Below are 17,504 nucleotides of genomic sequence, written 5' to 3' on the forward strand. Positions count from 1 at the left end.
CTAATAAATAATTTGGGTTTATTTGTAGTAGGGCCATATTTCATATAAAACAGACTATTTACAACTCTAGTTGATATCTGCAACAAAATCTGCAACAGGTCACGAAAGCTATCGTTTAGCTGGCAAATGATTGTGGTTTACAATGTTACGAAATCACAGGTTGTGATCATTGCACTCAGATCAATGACAATGGCTCTTTTTTCAATTAGTGATTTTGTTCCTCTAAAATTAAAACCCTGAATGCAATACAACAATCTAAGACAGAAGGAAGGCACTGAACAGGGAAAAATGGACCCCAAAGCATACATTTTTGTGTTTTTAACTCAAGATCATAGTAAAAGCCTTGCCAACTCTCTCCCAAGGTCAAATGACTTTTGCCCATGCATGCTTTCAAATAATATCTACCTTTATCTTTAAGAAGGTGTTTTTATGCATTTTACATGCAGATATGGGTGGGCTGTCTGTATTGATTTATCTAGGGTACATGAGCATTTGAACCCTTTCTGATGTAAAGCACACAGTTTACATATTTAGAACATCGGCGATAAGATAATTTGACCCTATTTCCTGTCCTAATGTGTTTTATACCCCACCTCCTATAGACTGTAAGCTTGTTTGAGCAGGGTCCTCTTCAACCTATCGTTCCTGTAAGTTTTCTTGTAATTGTCCTATTTATAGTTAAATCCCCCCTCTCATAATATTGTAAAGCGCTACGAAATCTGTTGGCGCCATATACATGGCAATAATAATAATAATAATACAAGTGAAACATTCCATTATTATTAACAATTTTCAAACTTATAACTTAAGGTCAGCAGCTTCCATTCAGAAGCCCAATTGTACTGGTACAATAGAAATGGAATGATGGTTGTAAGCAGCCTTCCTTTACGATAAGCAATTTAAGTCAGAGAATTGTAACCTTCATACATGAAATGTTACCATTTACGTCATTTTAAGGAATGATGTATATGCCAGCACTATTATGTATAATTGAGGATAAATGTACCTGACCATGGTGGAATATATTTAGAGAATCCGTTTTAAACAAAAGCCTCTTTCCTGTGTCTCCGTTTTCTCCATGAATACAAATGTAAACTGGGGCGTCTGTTCCTGCAGTTTGAAAAGGTCCAGTGTAGACATTGACTTGATACGTCACAACTGGGAAAATAAAGAGGAAGTTGTGCAGTGTTTTAATACATGCTAACAATAAATGTGCAATCAAAAATGTGTTCTAATAATTAATTAATATATTTATGAATTAAATATCCAAACCTGTTTTGCATATTTACAGTGAAGGAAAAAAGTATTTGATTCCCTGCTGATTTTGAACGCTTGCCCACTGGCAAAAAAATCATCAGTCTATAATTTTAATGGGTGTATGAGAGACAGAATAACAACAACAAAAATCCAGAAAAACGCATGTCGAAAAAATTATAAATTGATTTGCATGTCATTGAGTGAAATAAGTAGTTGACCTTTGACTTAGTACTTGGTGGCCAAACACAGAGGTCAAACGTTTATTGTAGTTGGCCACAGGTTTGAACACATCTCAGGAGGGATTTTGTCCCACTCCTCTTTGCAGGTCCTCTCAGAGTCATTAAGGTTTCAAGGCTGACGTTTGGCAACTCAAACCTTCAGCTCCCATTCCAGCCTTGTGTAGTTCTACAAACTTGTCCCTTACATTCTTGGACAGCTCTTTGGTCTTGGCCATGGTGGAGAGTTTGGAATCTGATTGATTGATTGCTTCTGTGGACAGGTGTCTTTTATACAGGTAACAAGCTGAGATTAGGAGCACTCCCTTTAAGAGAGTGATCCTAATTTCAGCTCATTACCTGTATAAAAGACACCTGGGAGTCAGAAATCTTAATGATTGATAGGGGATCAAATACTTATTTCACTCATTGACATGCAAATCAATTTATAACTTTTTTGACATGCGTTTTTCTGGATTTTTTTTTGTTATTCTGTCTCTCACTGTTAAAATACACCTACCATTAAAATGATAGACTGGGCATTTCTTTGTCAATGGGCAAACGTTCAAAATTAGCAGGGTTTTTTTATTCCCTTTGCACCCAAATCGTATGTATTATTATTAATATTATTAATATTATTGGTATATATATATATATATATATATATATATATATAGCGCCAGCTTATTCCGCAGCGCTTTACAATAAAAGAGGAATTTACCAAATGAGACAAAAACAAAATGTAACAGGAACAATAGGTAGTTGAGGACCCTGCTCAAACGAGCTTACAGTCTAGAGGAGGTGGGGTATGAGAACACAATAGGAAGGGTATTGAGAGAGACGGCAAATAGACATGGTGGGAAAGTAGCAGAACTGGAGGTGAGAGTGGAGTGTAGCCCTATAAGAGAGAGCAAGAGGAAGATTGAGCGATAGAAGTAACTCTTAGATGCCATAAGCAATCCTGAAAAGATGGGTTTTGAGGGACTTCTTAAAGAATTGAAGACTAGGGGAGAATCTGACAGGGGTAGGCAGGCGTGATAAGTCTTGCCGTAAGGGTGTGAGCAGCAGACAGGTGAAGTTCACCAGAAGAGCGCAGAGACCGAGAGGGGGCATACCTATGAATCAGTGAAGAAATGTAAGAGGGGCTAGAGTTGGTTAGAGCTTTATAGGTAAGGTTTAGTATTTTAAATTGACACCTGTAGGGGAGAGGAAGCCAGTGTAAGGATCGACAGAGAGGTGAGGTGTGAGAGAAAGATCAGCCTGGAAGCAGCATTCACCACAGATTGTAGGTAGTACGGCTTCTGGCGAGACCAATTAGGAGAGAATTACAGTAATCCATGTGAGAGATTACTAGAGCATGAACAAGCTCCTTGGCAGCATGCTGTACAGAAATTGGTTAGCCCTACATGCTTTATTTCTAACTTTGGGCAGAAGTAAGAGGTCAAACATCAGAACCATTTTATTCTTTTAGATTGCATTATTTAGATCGCATTTGTCTGTGAATCAAGCAGCAGGAGCTATGACACTGTGTGCGTCACTCACCCAGTCATGGATTGCCTGTCCAAGGTGTCTGGACTTAGCATACTGTATGTGCTGACACCAGACACTAACATTGTACAAAACTGATATTGCCAGCCACAAAAATAATATATTGCCAGCTGGGAAAAGAGTATTCTAAATCACAGGTTCTCAAACTGTGGTACGTGTACCTTAGGGGGTATGCACACCACAAGCAGGGGTAACGCAGAAAACTGGCATCACCAAACAGCGCATGAGGGAGCACTGTTGGAAGAGCCTGAAGAGGACAGTAGCCACACTAGACCCCAGTGAAAAGATCCCCACTGGACCCAAGGGAAAAGATCCACTCCAGCTCCCCCAAAGGTAGGGAGTCTGGGTGGGCTTAAATAAAAATAATTAAAAAGTAATACTTTGTGAATGTGTGAGAGAATGTGCATGTGTATGTCAGTAAGCGAGTGTCTGTCAGTGAATGTATGTGTGTGTGTGTGTGTGTGTGTGTGTTAGTAACTGTGTATGTCAGGGAGTGTGTGTCAGTGCTCTCTGTGAGTAAGTGTGTGTGTGTGTTTGTGTGTGAGTGTGTGTTACATATCTGGAGATAATAACAATAAATGATGTTAATGGTGAAACTTGCTGGGATTAGGTACAAAAGTTCTAGGTACGAAGCACACGTCCAGATGCTATTTTATATAATTTAACATCCCTTCCAAAACTTGGAACTATTTTTTTTATAGTTTTTGATATTCCCAGCATGATTTACTCTGATATAACTATAATGGCAGCAGTAATCATCTAGAAACAGATACTCAAACAGTATAATCATCTAGAAACAGAGACTTCAAGGCCGGCCACTACATAGCAATAACAAGAATTCTAAAAAGATTTATGCTCTTATAAAAGAGTACTGTTTAACAAAAAACAGACAAGTGGCAATAAAACCAAAATGGGTAAATTGTAATCAAGCATTTTCAATTATACATGCAAAGAAATGTGGATAAGTATTTTTAATAAAATGGATCAAATTCACTGGTCTGCCTCCTAGTGATGCCCCTGATTATTCTTGTGGTTACATCCTGCATTTCCTTTAAATGTGGCTTTGTTCAAAATATAATTTTGAATTCAAATTATACTAAAAAAAATCTCTCCATACAAAAATAAATTAATAAATAAATTAGTAGATATGTATTTGATTTGCTTTCATGTTCTCTTCAGGGGTACAAAAAATGCCAGCTTGCCATAGCCAAAAATCTGGTATCAGCAGCTACTGCAAGCCCTTCCTATCTTCCCTAGCACATAATTTATGAGGCTGTCCAATCACAGACTTCAGTTCATGAAGCTAAACAAACCAGGAAGTAACAGACTGGGTGTCTGATTGACAGCGAGGGAGGTGCAACTAGGTTCATTTGTAAAAGGGCAGACTTATATTGAAATCTGCACTTTACATTATACATGTCAACAAGCTTGGAGTGGTTCTTGAACAACATATATTTTCTATAGCTGTATATTTCATCACCAGATAGATGGTTGGTAATTATCATGTCAGCATGACCTTAGTATGACTGTGTCATTAATGGACTATTAGGTAAGTAACATAGGTCCATGGGTCCATGGGTCCATGAAATCTTGAGTTGAGTTTTGAAAAGGCTGAAATAAGAAATTTTTTACCATCATGTTTTCCAAAATTTTGCAAGACACCACAATTAACAGTTTAATAATGAAATCACTATGTTTATTGCATGCATTCGATCATTATGACTAGTGTAGTGTAGAAGGTAAATTAATGCAATTTGCAGAAAACTCATGTTCATGTATATCCTAAACCAGGGGTCCTCAAACTTTGTAAACATGGGACCAGTTCACTGTCCCTCAGACATGGTTGGGGGTGGGACTATAGTTTAAAAAAAATTTGAACGAATTCCTATACATACTGAAACAGGCACATCGACATATACAGACACACAGATACATACTAATATACATACAGACACACACACACACACACGCATAAGGACATACATACACATACATACATACATACATACTGACAGACATGCATACACCACACACATACATACACATACATACTGTGATACATACACATACTGACATACATGCAAACATATACATACACACATACAAACACATAAATACAAACACAGACAGACAAACACATACATACACACACACAGACATTCATACATACATACATACTGAAATACATACACACAGACATACATACAGACAGACATACATACATCCAAATACATACACATACATACAAACACATACATACAGACACATACTGACAAACATACAGATACATACACACAGACACACAGATATACATACTGACATACATACATACTGAAATACATACACATACGTCCATATTTAAATAAATACACATACATACAGATAGATACATACATACATACTGAAATACATACACACAGAAATACATACATACAGATAGACATACATACATACATACATACATACACATACTGACATACATACAGATACATATACACACACACATACACATACATACACACACAGACATACATACTGAAATACATACACACAGACATACATACTGACATACATACATACATACTGAAATACATACAAATACTGACATACATACAAACATATACATACAGACACTTACTGACTTACATACAGATACATACACACACAGACACACAAACATGTGTACTGAAATACATACGCATGCATACTGATATACATACACACAGACACATAGACATACATACACACAGACATACAAACATACAGACACATACTGACATACACACAGACAGACAAACTGACATACATACATACAAACATACACACAGACATACATACACATACTGACATACATCCATGCAGACACATGCTGACATACATACAGATACATACATACATACACACAGACAGACATACTGACATACATACAGATACATACATACATACACACAGACAGACATACTGACATACATACATACATACACATATTGACATACATATAGCTAATTTTTCTTACACTTTTTTTGCAGGAGGGTGGCTGTGACTGATGGGAGTCGGTGTGGGTCTTCCGTCCTCGCGGCCTGTCTCTCTTCCTTCCCACGCGGAGGGAGCTGAGAGATAGTGATCGGCCATCACTTCCCAGCACTACTTGCGGCTGCAATTTTTTTAAAGGGGCCCAGTCGTGCTATTGCATGGCCGCAGCGCTGACCGGGCCCATGAAGATATAGGGCCCACCGGGTCGCCCTAAATGCTTGGGCCGGGTTAAGGACCCTGGCAGGCCGGATCTGGCCTGCGGGCCGTAGTCTGAGGAAACATATCCTAAACACACATTAAAATCTTAAAGAACACTTTAGTAACCCAAACCACTTCATCTCAATGAAGTAGTCTGAGTGCAGTCGCGCTGTTGTTTTTACTTTTTGTGGAAACAGCAATGTTTGCTTTTCAGGATTAAACGCACCTCTAGTGGCTGGCTTCCTGACAGCCACTAGAAGAATTTCCACAGCAATTATCGAGAAAGTCTTGGTTCTTCAATTTATGCTTCTCATATACAGATTGGACGTGCACGGCATATTGTCCCCAGTGCTTCTCTATGAGAAGCATTAAATTTGATGAAAACATAGGCAGACAGGCTTGCTGCCGAAGAAGGTTGATCAAAATATATTTAGCCTAACATTAAAGGGGGATGGAGATAGGTCCAGCAATCAAAGGAATCTAATAGTCACAAAAAAATGTAATATAAAATTTTATTTTTGTAACTATAGGTTCCCTTTCATTTGTGTATATGCTCCAAATCCATATTTTTCTGCAAATGTATAGTGACCAAGTATGTGCATTCGCAGTTTATCCAATTTAGTTAAGTTACAAACATTTAGATGCAATCCTGACAGAGAAAGCACATTTTGACAGATTTTGCATAACTATATAACTGTAAAGCTCGGGTAATGGCTATGGACATTTAAAAACTGCTCATTAAGTGAAGACTGGAAACTGATGGAGGATGGGTTTCATGGAAGTGTATATTGAAATATAGAGACATATTTAGTCTTTAACAAGAAAACTCTTTAATGTTTAAGTTTACATTTTAAAGGATGGTGTTATTGTGGTGTTATGTAAAACATAAACCCAAAATGTAAGCAGTAAAGTGTGCAATTTAATAAGATTACAGTTGCCATGGCATTAAAGGAATGTCATCACGAAGTACTTCTTGGCAGCTATACATGTATATGGAAACGAGAAAAAAAATACATTTTTAACCCGAAAATACAGATCAAGAGGAAAATGATTATAGCTGATGGTGTTGACCACTTTATCACATAACTGTGAAACACGTATACTAAGATATCGTTTTTAATTAAACAACATGTTGATGTCACAGCCAGGGGCAGATAAAGATACGTATAGACCTAGATTTGTATTTTAAACAGGGGGAAAAAGGACATCATATCCACCAAAGAGCCATGTAGATTGCATTTATGCCAACCTCTGCATGTAAATGGAAAGTTTTAGAATAATGGAGAAATAATATATAGATCAACACTTTACTCGACGCCTCGCTTAAAGAGGACTTTTGGTAATGTATTTATATTTTTTTTATCTTCTAGAAACTGTATGCCTGGACTTCTAAAAAGAAACAATATATCTATCCCCCAGATGGTTCTAAGTAATATGCAACAGTATTAGGGGAGTGCCTTTCTCTATGTCATTGCTGCGAGACTTTTTAATGGGGAATGCCATATGCTGTTCAGATGTGTACATTAGGGCATTTGATACAATGAGCTGCATGAGTGTTTTAAACCTACATGAGAAGAATAAAACCAATTGTAATAATAAATTATTCCAGACCATAGGGAATTATCTGAGATACCATGATCTAAATCAGGGGTAGGCAACCTACGGTACTCCAGATGTTGTCAACTACATCTACCCTGATGCTTTGCTACCAATATAATGGTAATGGAATTATGGGAGATGGAGTTCACAGCATCTGGAGTGCCAAAGGTTGCCTAGTCCTGATCTAAATGAAGGAATTGTATAACTCTTTAGGCAGATTATTCCCCTTTGAAAAATGTGTCTCATTTGGCTTGAGAATACTCTTAAAGGAAACAATGTAATTAAACTTATACAACACAAAACAAACACACAAGAATGAAAGGACTTACTTGGGTACACAAATTTTCCATTTTCAACCACTGGAATCTCACAAATGTACCCTCCGCGGCTTTTTAACAGCCATTTGCTAACTTCAAAATAATATGTTTTCCCATTTTTCATTTTCTGTAGGGTTACCTAAAAAACAAACAATATATATTTTAATGTTAGTGCCTAATACATTATATAGAGCATGGGTCATCAACCTTGTCCCTACCGCCCACTAGTGGGCGTTTCAGGATTCTAGGTGGGCGGTAGGGGATTCTGCGGTACAACAAGCTGAGTCCTCCTCCCATCGAGAGAGTGGGCGGGCGCGAGTGCACAAACGCACATGAAAGCATGAACGTTTACAAACGCACGCGAACTCATGTGAACACAAGAACGCATGCAAGCGAACAAGAGAGCGCGGGCATGCGCGCGAGAACTAGCCAACGTGAGCAAGGGTAACACGTGGGAAGAGGAAGGGGAGGAGTGGGAGCTGATGCACGATAGCAGGGACAGGGACAAGTGGAGCAGAAGAAAAGTTATAGGCAGGAGAAGGATTGAATATTTGTTGGCTGATAATAATAAGTGGGCTAACTAGCTCAGCCTTACTTTTGGATATTGCCCTAAGGAAGGTAAAAGAAAGCACTAAAAAAAAAGAGATAAAAAGGAAAAGATCAAAAAAATTTAAAAAAGGGAATAAAAATTAAAAAAAAGGGGATAAAATAAAGGAGGAGGGAAGCAGTGTTGAGAGTGGCTCATGTTTTGGCAAGTGAAGTTTTGTTATCTTATAAAATAAAAGAAAGAAAGAAGGAAAGAAAGAAAGAAAGAAAGAAAGAAAGAAAGAAAGAAAGAAAGAAAGAAAGAAAGAAAGAGAGAAAGAAAGAAAGAAAGAAGGAAGGAAGGAACATAAGTAAAGGAAGGAGAAGGAGAGAATAAAGAGAATCTGAAAAAGAGACCCCTGATATATTGATATGATATAAGGAAGGTAAAGAAGAAGAAGGCAGGAAACGTAGAAAAAAAAAACCCTCTCTGAACCATCAGTCTGTGGGTGATATACTGAGGTCTTAAGATGTTTGACCTGCAAGAGCCTGCACAACTCTTTTTTGACTCTTGACTTGAAAGGGGTCCCCTGGTCTGTCAGGATTTCTTTAGGGATACCCACCCTACTAAACATCAACATAAGTTTCTTAGCTATTAATTTTGCAGAGGTATTACGCAAGGAAATGGCCTCAGGGTAGCGAGTTGCATAGTCCAAGATGACTAATATATACTGGTGTCCACTAGCGGACTTTACAAGTGGCCCCACTAAGTCCATAACGATCCTTTCAAAAGGCACATCAATTATGGGTAAGGGTACAAGTAGACTACGAAAAGTCTTGAAAGGAGCCCTGTACTGGCACTCAGGACATGAGGAGCAATCGTTTGTAATAGCAGCAAAAACTCCAGGCCAGTAAAACCTTTTAAGGACTCTCTCTCTCTAGTTTTTTTCAACTCCCAAGTGTCCCCCTAATATGTGGCTGTGAGCCAACTTTAGTACTATGTTTTGATAAGTCTGGGGAACCAACAGCTGCTTAATGATATCGGAATCCTTTTTTTCTACAAGGTAAATTAGGTCATTTTGTACTTCAAAATAGGGGAACGGCAGTGCTTCTCCTGGCTGATTAGCAACCCCATTTACAACTTTAATATCATTTCTAGCTGTCACTAAAGTGTGATCTTCCCACTGAGCACTTTTAAAATTACCCGGACTGATCCCAATATCAATTAAGTCATCGTCTTTGTCTGCAGTATTAGTAGGCTCCTCACTAGTTTGAGCTGGGTTATCTCCTATTAATACTGGTTTAGGGCAGTATCTTTTACTTTTTCTTATTTTTTGGTCACAGTGGTCAAAACCCAAGTCAATATCGGTAAAAGGTAAAACATTATCCTCGGCAGATTGACTAAGTACAGCTGCCCATAATTCTAGAAAATTAGGAAAGTCTCTACCGATCACTACCTAATGGGCTAATCTAGGTACTACACCCACTCGGTACTTTAAATCCCCATACTGGGTTCCAATATTTACTTCCGCAGTGAGGTATTATCTTTTATCACTATGAACACAGATAATGCCTTTTTTCTGAACATGATCAGGTTTTACACAAGGTATTATAGACTCTGCTACCTATGTAACCATACTACCTGAATCAAGTCATGCTTTAGACATTTTTCCATTCACAGTTACGCAGCATTTATGAGGGTCATTATCATAGTCATTGTTAACAGCACCATAACAGTTTAACCAAAATGAATGTGCTCCTTCATCTTTTCCCATATTGCATTCCATAGGTTTATCCTTCAATGGACAGTATTTGGCCATATGACCATCCTCTTTGCACTTGAAACATTTGACAGTATAATCTGACCACCAATTAGTTCCTCTCCCAGGCCTATTAGACCTGAATGCCCCCCTGGTGTTTTGTGTATAGAGCTGCAGCTCTTCAGCTCCCCTTAAACCTTGAACAGTCTTACCAGGTCTTGCAGAATCTTGGGGCTTAGGATTGCGGGGGGTTTTCTGTGAAGTAGGATGTAGCAGTTCTCCTGCAGCCACATATCTTTCCACCAAGGCAATCAGTTGGTCTGCTGTATGGGGATCACTTTGGCTGACCCAGCGACGCAGGGCAGCTGGTAAACCACGCAAAAAACGGTCCATTACTAAGGTTTCCACAATGTGGCAAGCTGAATGGATTTCAGGTAGTAGCCATTTCCGTGCGAGGTCAAACATTTGGGAAGGCGCAGCTTTGTCAGAAGAATATGACCACGAGTGGAACCTTTGAGCACGTACTGCAGAGGTTACACCCAGTTGTGCCAAGATTTCAGCTTTCAATTTGCTGTAGTTACTTGCATCCGCTGGTTCTAGGTCATAATATGCCTTCTGCGGCTCTCCACTTAGGAACGGTGCCAGTATGCTTGCCCACTAATCAACCGGCCATCCCTCCCTCTCAGCAGTGCGTTCAAATGCCAGACGGTACGCCTCAACATCATCTGATGCAGTCATTTTCTGAAGGTAGTGGCTCGCCCGAATCACCTTTGGCCCCTGGTATCTTCCATCAGTGTCTCCATTCAGCTTTTCAGAGATAGCTTGGATTTCCCTGGGTGGCATTTTGCTGCTCCTCACGGGCTACTTAAAACATCTCCGCTTGTGTCACAGCAATCTGTTTCACCAAAGACTCAGTGCATTCCATCTGTGTTTTAACCAGGATTTTAGCACACTCTGCCTGGGCCAGCACCAGCTGCTGCAGGGCTGCACTGTTTTCTGCAGCTCTCCTGTTAGCCTCCTGTTGCACAGAGGTGGATTGGATCAGTGCCTTGATAACATGCTCCATGTTCAGCTTTAAATGTTTTCTACCCTCAGGCTTACGTGGCTGCTCGCATTCTCCACCATATGTAACAAACCACCTCTTTAACAGGTAGGATTTTGTCACAGATCTTACAGTAACCACAGCCTTCTAGGGTAGTCAAAGTCCAGGACACATCCAGTTCGGTTTTCCTTTTTATTTGATAAGAAAAACAGGTGCTTTAAATAATACCGTATATACTCAAGTATAAGCCGAGTTTTTCAGCACATTTTCTGTGCTGAAAAACCCCAACTCTGCTTATAATCGAGTCAATAGTCTGTATTATGGCAATTTATTTTACAGTTTACTTACCTCTCCTGCAGCTCCTGTCAGCTCTCTCCTCCTCCGCGCCGTCCGTTCAGCACCTCAGTCAGCTCCCAGTGTAAGTCTCGCGAGAGCCGCGGCTCTCGCGAGACTTACAGTGGGAGCTGACAGAAGAGCTGACCGGACAGCGCGGAGGAGGAGAGAGCTGACAGGAGCTGCAGGAGAGGTAAGTTACAGCTCTGACAGCCCCCTCTCCCCCCCACTGAACTACCAATGCCACTGGACCACCAGGGAAGGAGAGCCCCCCTCCCTGCCATGTATCAAGCAGGGAGGGGGGATGAAAAAACAAAACAAAATAATAATAATAAAATAATAATAATTAAATTAAATTAAATTAAATTAAAAATAATAAAAATAAATAATAATATAACAAAATTAAAATTATTTAAAAAAATAATAAATATTGCCCACCCCCCACCAAGGCTCTGCAACACACACACAAACACTGCACTCATACACATACACACACTGCACTCATACACATACACACTGCACTCATACACACACTGCACTCATACACACACACGGCATTCATACACACACACGGCATTCATACACACACTGCACTCATACACACACACTGCACTCATACACACGCTGCATTCATACACACGCTGCACTCATACACACGCTGCACTCATACACACGCTGCATTCATACACACACACTGCACTCATACACACACTGCACTCATACACACACTGCATTCATACACACACACACTGCACTCATACACACACTACACTCATACACACACACTGCACTCATACACACACACTGCACTCATACACACACACTGCATTCATACGCACACGCTGCACTCATACACACACGCTGCACTCATACGCACACGCTGCACTCATACACACACACTGCATTCATACACACACACACACTGCATTCATTATACACACACTGTAAATAAATATTCAATTGATATATTTTTTTTAGGATCTAATTTTATTTAGAAATTTACCAGTAGCTGCTGCATTTCCCACCCTAGTCTTACACTCGAGTCAATAAGTTTGCCCAGTTTTTTTGGGTAAAATTAGGGGCCTCGGCTTATACTCGAGTATATACGGTAATAAACAAAACAAAATTCCTTGCTCTTACTTAAGCTCTTACTAGACAGAAATCCCTATCTGTAATTGGGTGGCTTTCCCACTTACCAATTTTCCAAAAAAAACTAAATAGATTTGTCTATAAACACAGTTGTTGATCTCTCTCTCCTTTAGCTCTCCTGGCTGGCTTTTTGTCCCTGGGACATTTAACAGAAAATTCTCTGGCTGCTGTTTAGCAAAGCAGGCCTGATATATCTTCCTTCAACAACCATTCCACTTTTCCGCTCACAATATATACACACATATATATATATATACACACACACACACACACTTTTATTTCCTATATATCTATAATATATTCTAAACTAATTAATGCATTTTAGAATATATTATACATATATAATGCATGTATATCAGTAATGGCGAACCTATGGCACGCGTGCCACAGGTGGCATGCCGGGCCCTTACTGTGGTCACACGGCCATAGGTCGCCGGGAGGGGGGAGACGGCTGGCGCGGGTCGGCATCAATGCAGAGTAGGCACCTGCCTGCTCAAAATGGCAGGCGCCTACACTGCTTCAGTGTCAGAGGACATGGAGGCAGAGGGAGGGATCTGACAAGCAGATCAATCCTCCCGCGATAAATAAATAATATATTTATTTCATTATTTGAATGTTTTTTTGTTGTTGTTTTTTTTACTATTTTAGCTGTCTGGGGGACTGCCTGACAGCTCAGACAGTCCCCCTGCAGGCAGCTCCATAGACTCCAATTGTGGCCATGTGATCATGGTGATCACATGGCCCTGGAAAGCGGGGTGTCCGGAGCTGTTGCGACGGAATCTCCGATCGCCGGTCCAGGTAAGTAAAGGGGTCCTTTTTGCCGCTGACATACTAGGTAAGTCGGCGGCCCTTAACGACGTACCTAGTATGTCCGCAGTCATTAAGGGGTTAAAGAAGCAAGGTGAATTGTTAGTGTAGATATCACCTAAAAAGTTTTGCCTTGACATTTTAGGTGAGCTTACATTTTAATGGCCATTGGAGTGCTTGATACTAAAACCCTCCAGTTATTGAAATTGGGATAGTGCACAAGTAACTTTTGTTTTAGTTTTTACCATAACGGGCCGGCCTCCGAGCTGGCCTCCAACCTATTTGAACCACACAGAGAGTGCTGCTGAAGTGCTCTCTGCATGGTTCCAGTGCCTGCTGCACTGCACTAACACATCAAATGATGTGAGAGTGTCGTGCAGTCCGAGGATATTTCCCTGGTATTCTTGGATGGGGAAAACCAGGAATCTAAATCGGGACGACGGGACTATCCTGCTGAAAGTAGGACAGTTTGGAGCTCTGATCTTGGTGTTTATTTACTAAACTGCAAATTGTAGCACGCTGGCAATGAGCTTGTAAAAGATAAGACAACACAAAGTAAAAAAAAACACAAAAACGATTCACTGTTCTCCTTATTTTCTGCTGAAATAATGAATGCCTCTATTATGTTAGTTACCATGCCTACAATAAGAACTGTAAACCCTGTCTTTCTACCTTCATAGAGTAAACACCTTTCTCCTAAAAATCTGTACACTCATGTTAACTTTCATACTGTATTGAAAAGCATTAAAGGGGTTACCATTTTTTTTAATAAAATATACTGACACGCTACATCTAAATAAGACAAATTATCTAAAAAAACTAAAACGTACCCTAGACACGTTAACTCTGATAAACTGTGCTTCCCCCAGCTCTCCCAGAATACTATGCTAAACATGCATATAAACCGAGATTTGCTTTATCAAATGTCTGCTTATAGTGCATAGATTTTTCTATGTTTGTTTGAATTAGGGTTTTTTTTTTCTTTTTCTGTTATCAACACAATAACGTATGAAGAGAATTAACACATTATGAAGAATAGATCATTTTTAAAAATGATGAGATTGTTGTCCACCTTGCAAATGTAGAAAAAAAAAGTCGTCTTTTAAAATAATTGTGGCATATCCCATTTTATCCTGAAAATCACGTAATGAATTGCATAATGTGGCAGATCTGTAATTATTTTGCTGATAAGGATGTTAATTAATTTGCACGTGACTCTGTGAAGAAGGTTATCAAATAAAAGAGATAAAAATAATTTTCTCAAACAACACATTAAAATAGAATCCTTTCATAAAACAAGAAGCAATAATCCTGTTCCAAAACCATATTTCTCGATTTGGGTGTATTTACATGAAGGTTGACAACGTGCCTGAAACGATGATGTCATCTTTATATTTTAATCCTTATTTGCTAACACCAGAGACACCTTGTGGTCAGCTTGTAAAAGTGAAATACAAAGAATTATATTCACATAACTCTGAACGGTATTCAATTTAAAATACAATTGCACAATCAAAAATAGTCAACACGTGGGTATTAAAAGTCAACAATATTTGTCTAAAAAATTTTTCTCAATTCACCCTTAGTGCATAATTTAGATTAAGTATACCTGCCAATAACAGTTAGCCCATTATACAGCGCTACGGAATTTCTTGGTGCTTTATAAATAAGATAAATAATAATAATTATAGATTGTAAACCAACCAATCAGATTGCTCTGAACGTTAAGTCTGCAGAGAGCTTTGGTTTTTTATTCTGTGCAGAGCCTTTGGAGGATAAAGATGGATTACTTTTGTTTGGGTCGCTTTTTAATTTTTTTGTCTGTGCTTTATTTTTTTTTTGACAATTTGGTTGTTTTTTTGTATTGATATAGTCACATTGATTATTATGGATTTGCATTTAGCCTTTTGTGGGGCTGAAGAAAAGGATAATGAAGAAAAAAATAGTCGTAATTGCATCTATTAAATCAATCTGAACCGATAATGGCTTATCGGGAACTGATGAACTCCTGATAAAGACGATCGTCTCTAATTAATTTAGTTTTAGTCTGAAATTTGCACATGGCTTTCAATTCATCACAGCTCAGTGTTTAGTGCATAAACTCTCTATATTTATTTAAAGGGACAAAACTGGACTCCTAACACTACAGTGTCATTCTGCCTCTGTGCCCCCCTCATCATTGAAAGAGTTAAAAACCCTGTAAACAATCACTTGATTTCATGTGCTGACTCTCCCTCCTCCTCTGACTTCAGCGTTAGGCCTACCTAATGTGCATGCGAAGCGAGCCCCACTCACACATTAAGCTTTGAATCAATGCTTTTCTAAGGAAATTTGCTAAAAGCTTGATGTCCTCATGCAAAACATGCATGGGAGACGCTGGAGGCAATCTTAACTCTGCAGTGTAACATTGCAGTTTCTCTCAAACTGCAATGTTTTCAGTTGCGGGGTTAAGGGGACTGCACCCAGACCACTTCAATAAGATGACACCAAGGAACTGTCCCCAGCAAATAAAATGTGAGCATAATATCAGACGTACTTGCATAGTGATCAGGGTACTAGGACCATTCAGAGAATGCTCTAGTCTGCTCTGAGTATGGACGACCAACGATGACATATCCCTTCTTTATGTGACCCCAACCTCTTTTCAGGCCCATTTTTGGCATAGTGACACAACAGGCATGCTGATTTATTTCTATCATTATCTTTCCCAAGTTCATATTGACCAGTATCTAGAAGCAAGAATTAGTGAATTCTTCTGAAATGTATATTTAATTGCAATAAATCACAAATTTATGTTTTTTTTTATTTACACTAGGAATTTCCATAGACCTTACATTCTAGGGTCACTTTTTCTAATGACTCTCAATAGAGAGAGAGAATGGGGGGTAATTATCGAAGTGTTCTGAAGAGTGATGGTTACATTCTGTCTTTTTTTTTTGTGTGTGTTTATTAAAATGTTCTAAAAATGAGTAAAAAAGTGAAATTTCTTTATAATACATTCCACCAGTTTCGCAGAAATTTTGGTTTCAGAAGACTGCCAAATTTAGAGTGGTTGAAAAAAAAGGGAAACAAGAAAAAGTCTGTCAGAGAAATCAATAAATTAATTGTGTTGAATTTCTAATGACGGTTAGGGAGCAAAAAAGCAACAGATGAAAATCTGACAGATTTAATAAATTACGACAAAAATTCACAGAAAACTTGATGAGATATTGTTGGTGAGACTTGGATAAGTCCCCCCCATTGTCTTCTGGAATGTGATGAGATACCCGTATATGGACTATACAGCAAGATGAATTGAATACAGCAGGAAACTTGGATTATCCATTATTGGAGAACGTATTTTCCAAAAAAGAGCTACTTGCAGTTGTCTCTTCCAGCATCTTTTTATTTCTCATTTGTATTACTTCTCTTAGCCTTAACTATTTTTTCATAGATTTCTACATGGCAATCATGCGACCTTGATAGTATTTTATGGGTTATATAGACTTTGGTCTATTAACATGGTATGTTGCAGATTGGATGAAGCCTTAACCAGTCATAAAGCTCTTAGAGCTTTAAAGGTTTACTCCAAGTATAATTGGTACAGCCTGCTGCATTGGTTATATTGGAGCACCCTGACTCCATTCTATGGTGGTGGGCCAAACCATTTTGCAATGGTCCATTGCGGGTTGTTCCATAGACAATAGTGGCAGTACCTCCAATTTTTGGTGCAATAAAATAA

General features: G+C 38.8%; 1 protein-coding gene across 1 annotated transcript in view; it reads right to left on the reverse strand.

Moving 5' to 3' along the window:
* Nucleotides 1–17,504, reverse strand: part of RP1 (RP1 axonemal microtubule associated) — a 351,147-nt gene that overhangs the window by 220,548 nt on the left and 113,095 nt on the right. Inside the window, exons 20-21 of the mRNA XM_063451391.1 lie at nucleotides 8,180–8,306; nucleotides 1,007–1,158 (exon numbers count right to left, since the gene is read on the reverse strand). Of these exons, the coding sequence (XP_063307461.1) occupies nucleotides 1,007–1,158; nucleotides 8,180–8,306 (279 nt within the window). The remainder of the gene's footprint in view (nucleotides 1–1,006; nucleotides 1,159–8,179; nucleotides 8,307–17,504) is intronic.

Source organism: Pelobates fuscus, chromosome 4 (assembly GCF_036172605.1).
Source record: "Pelobates fuscus isolate aPelFus1 chromosome 4, aPelFus1.pri, whole genome shotgun sequence".
Taxonomy (NCBI): domain Eukaryota; kingdom Metazoa; phylum Chordata; class Amphibia; order Anura; family Pelobatidae; genus Pelobates; species Pelobates fuscus.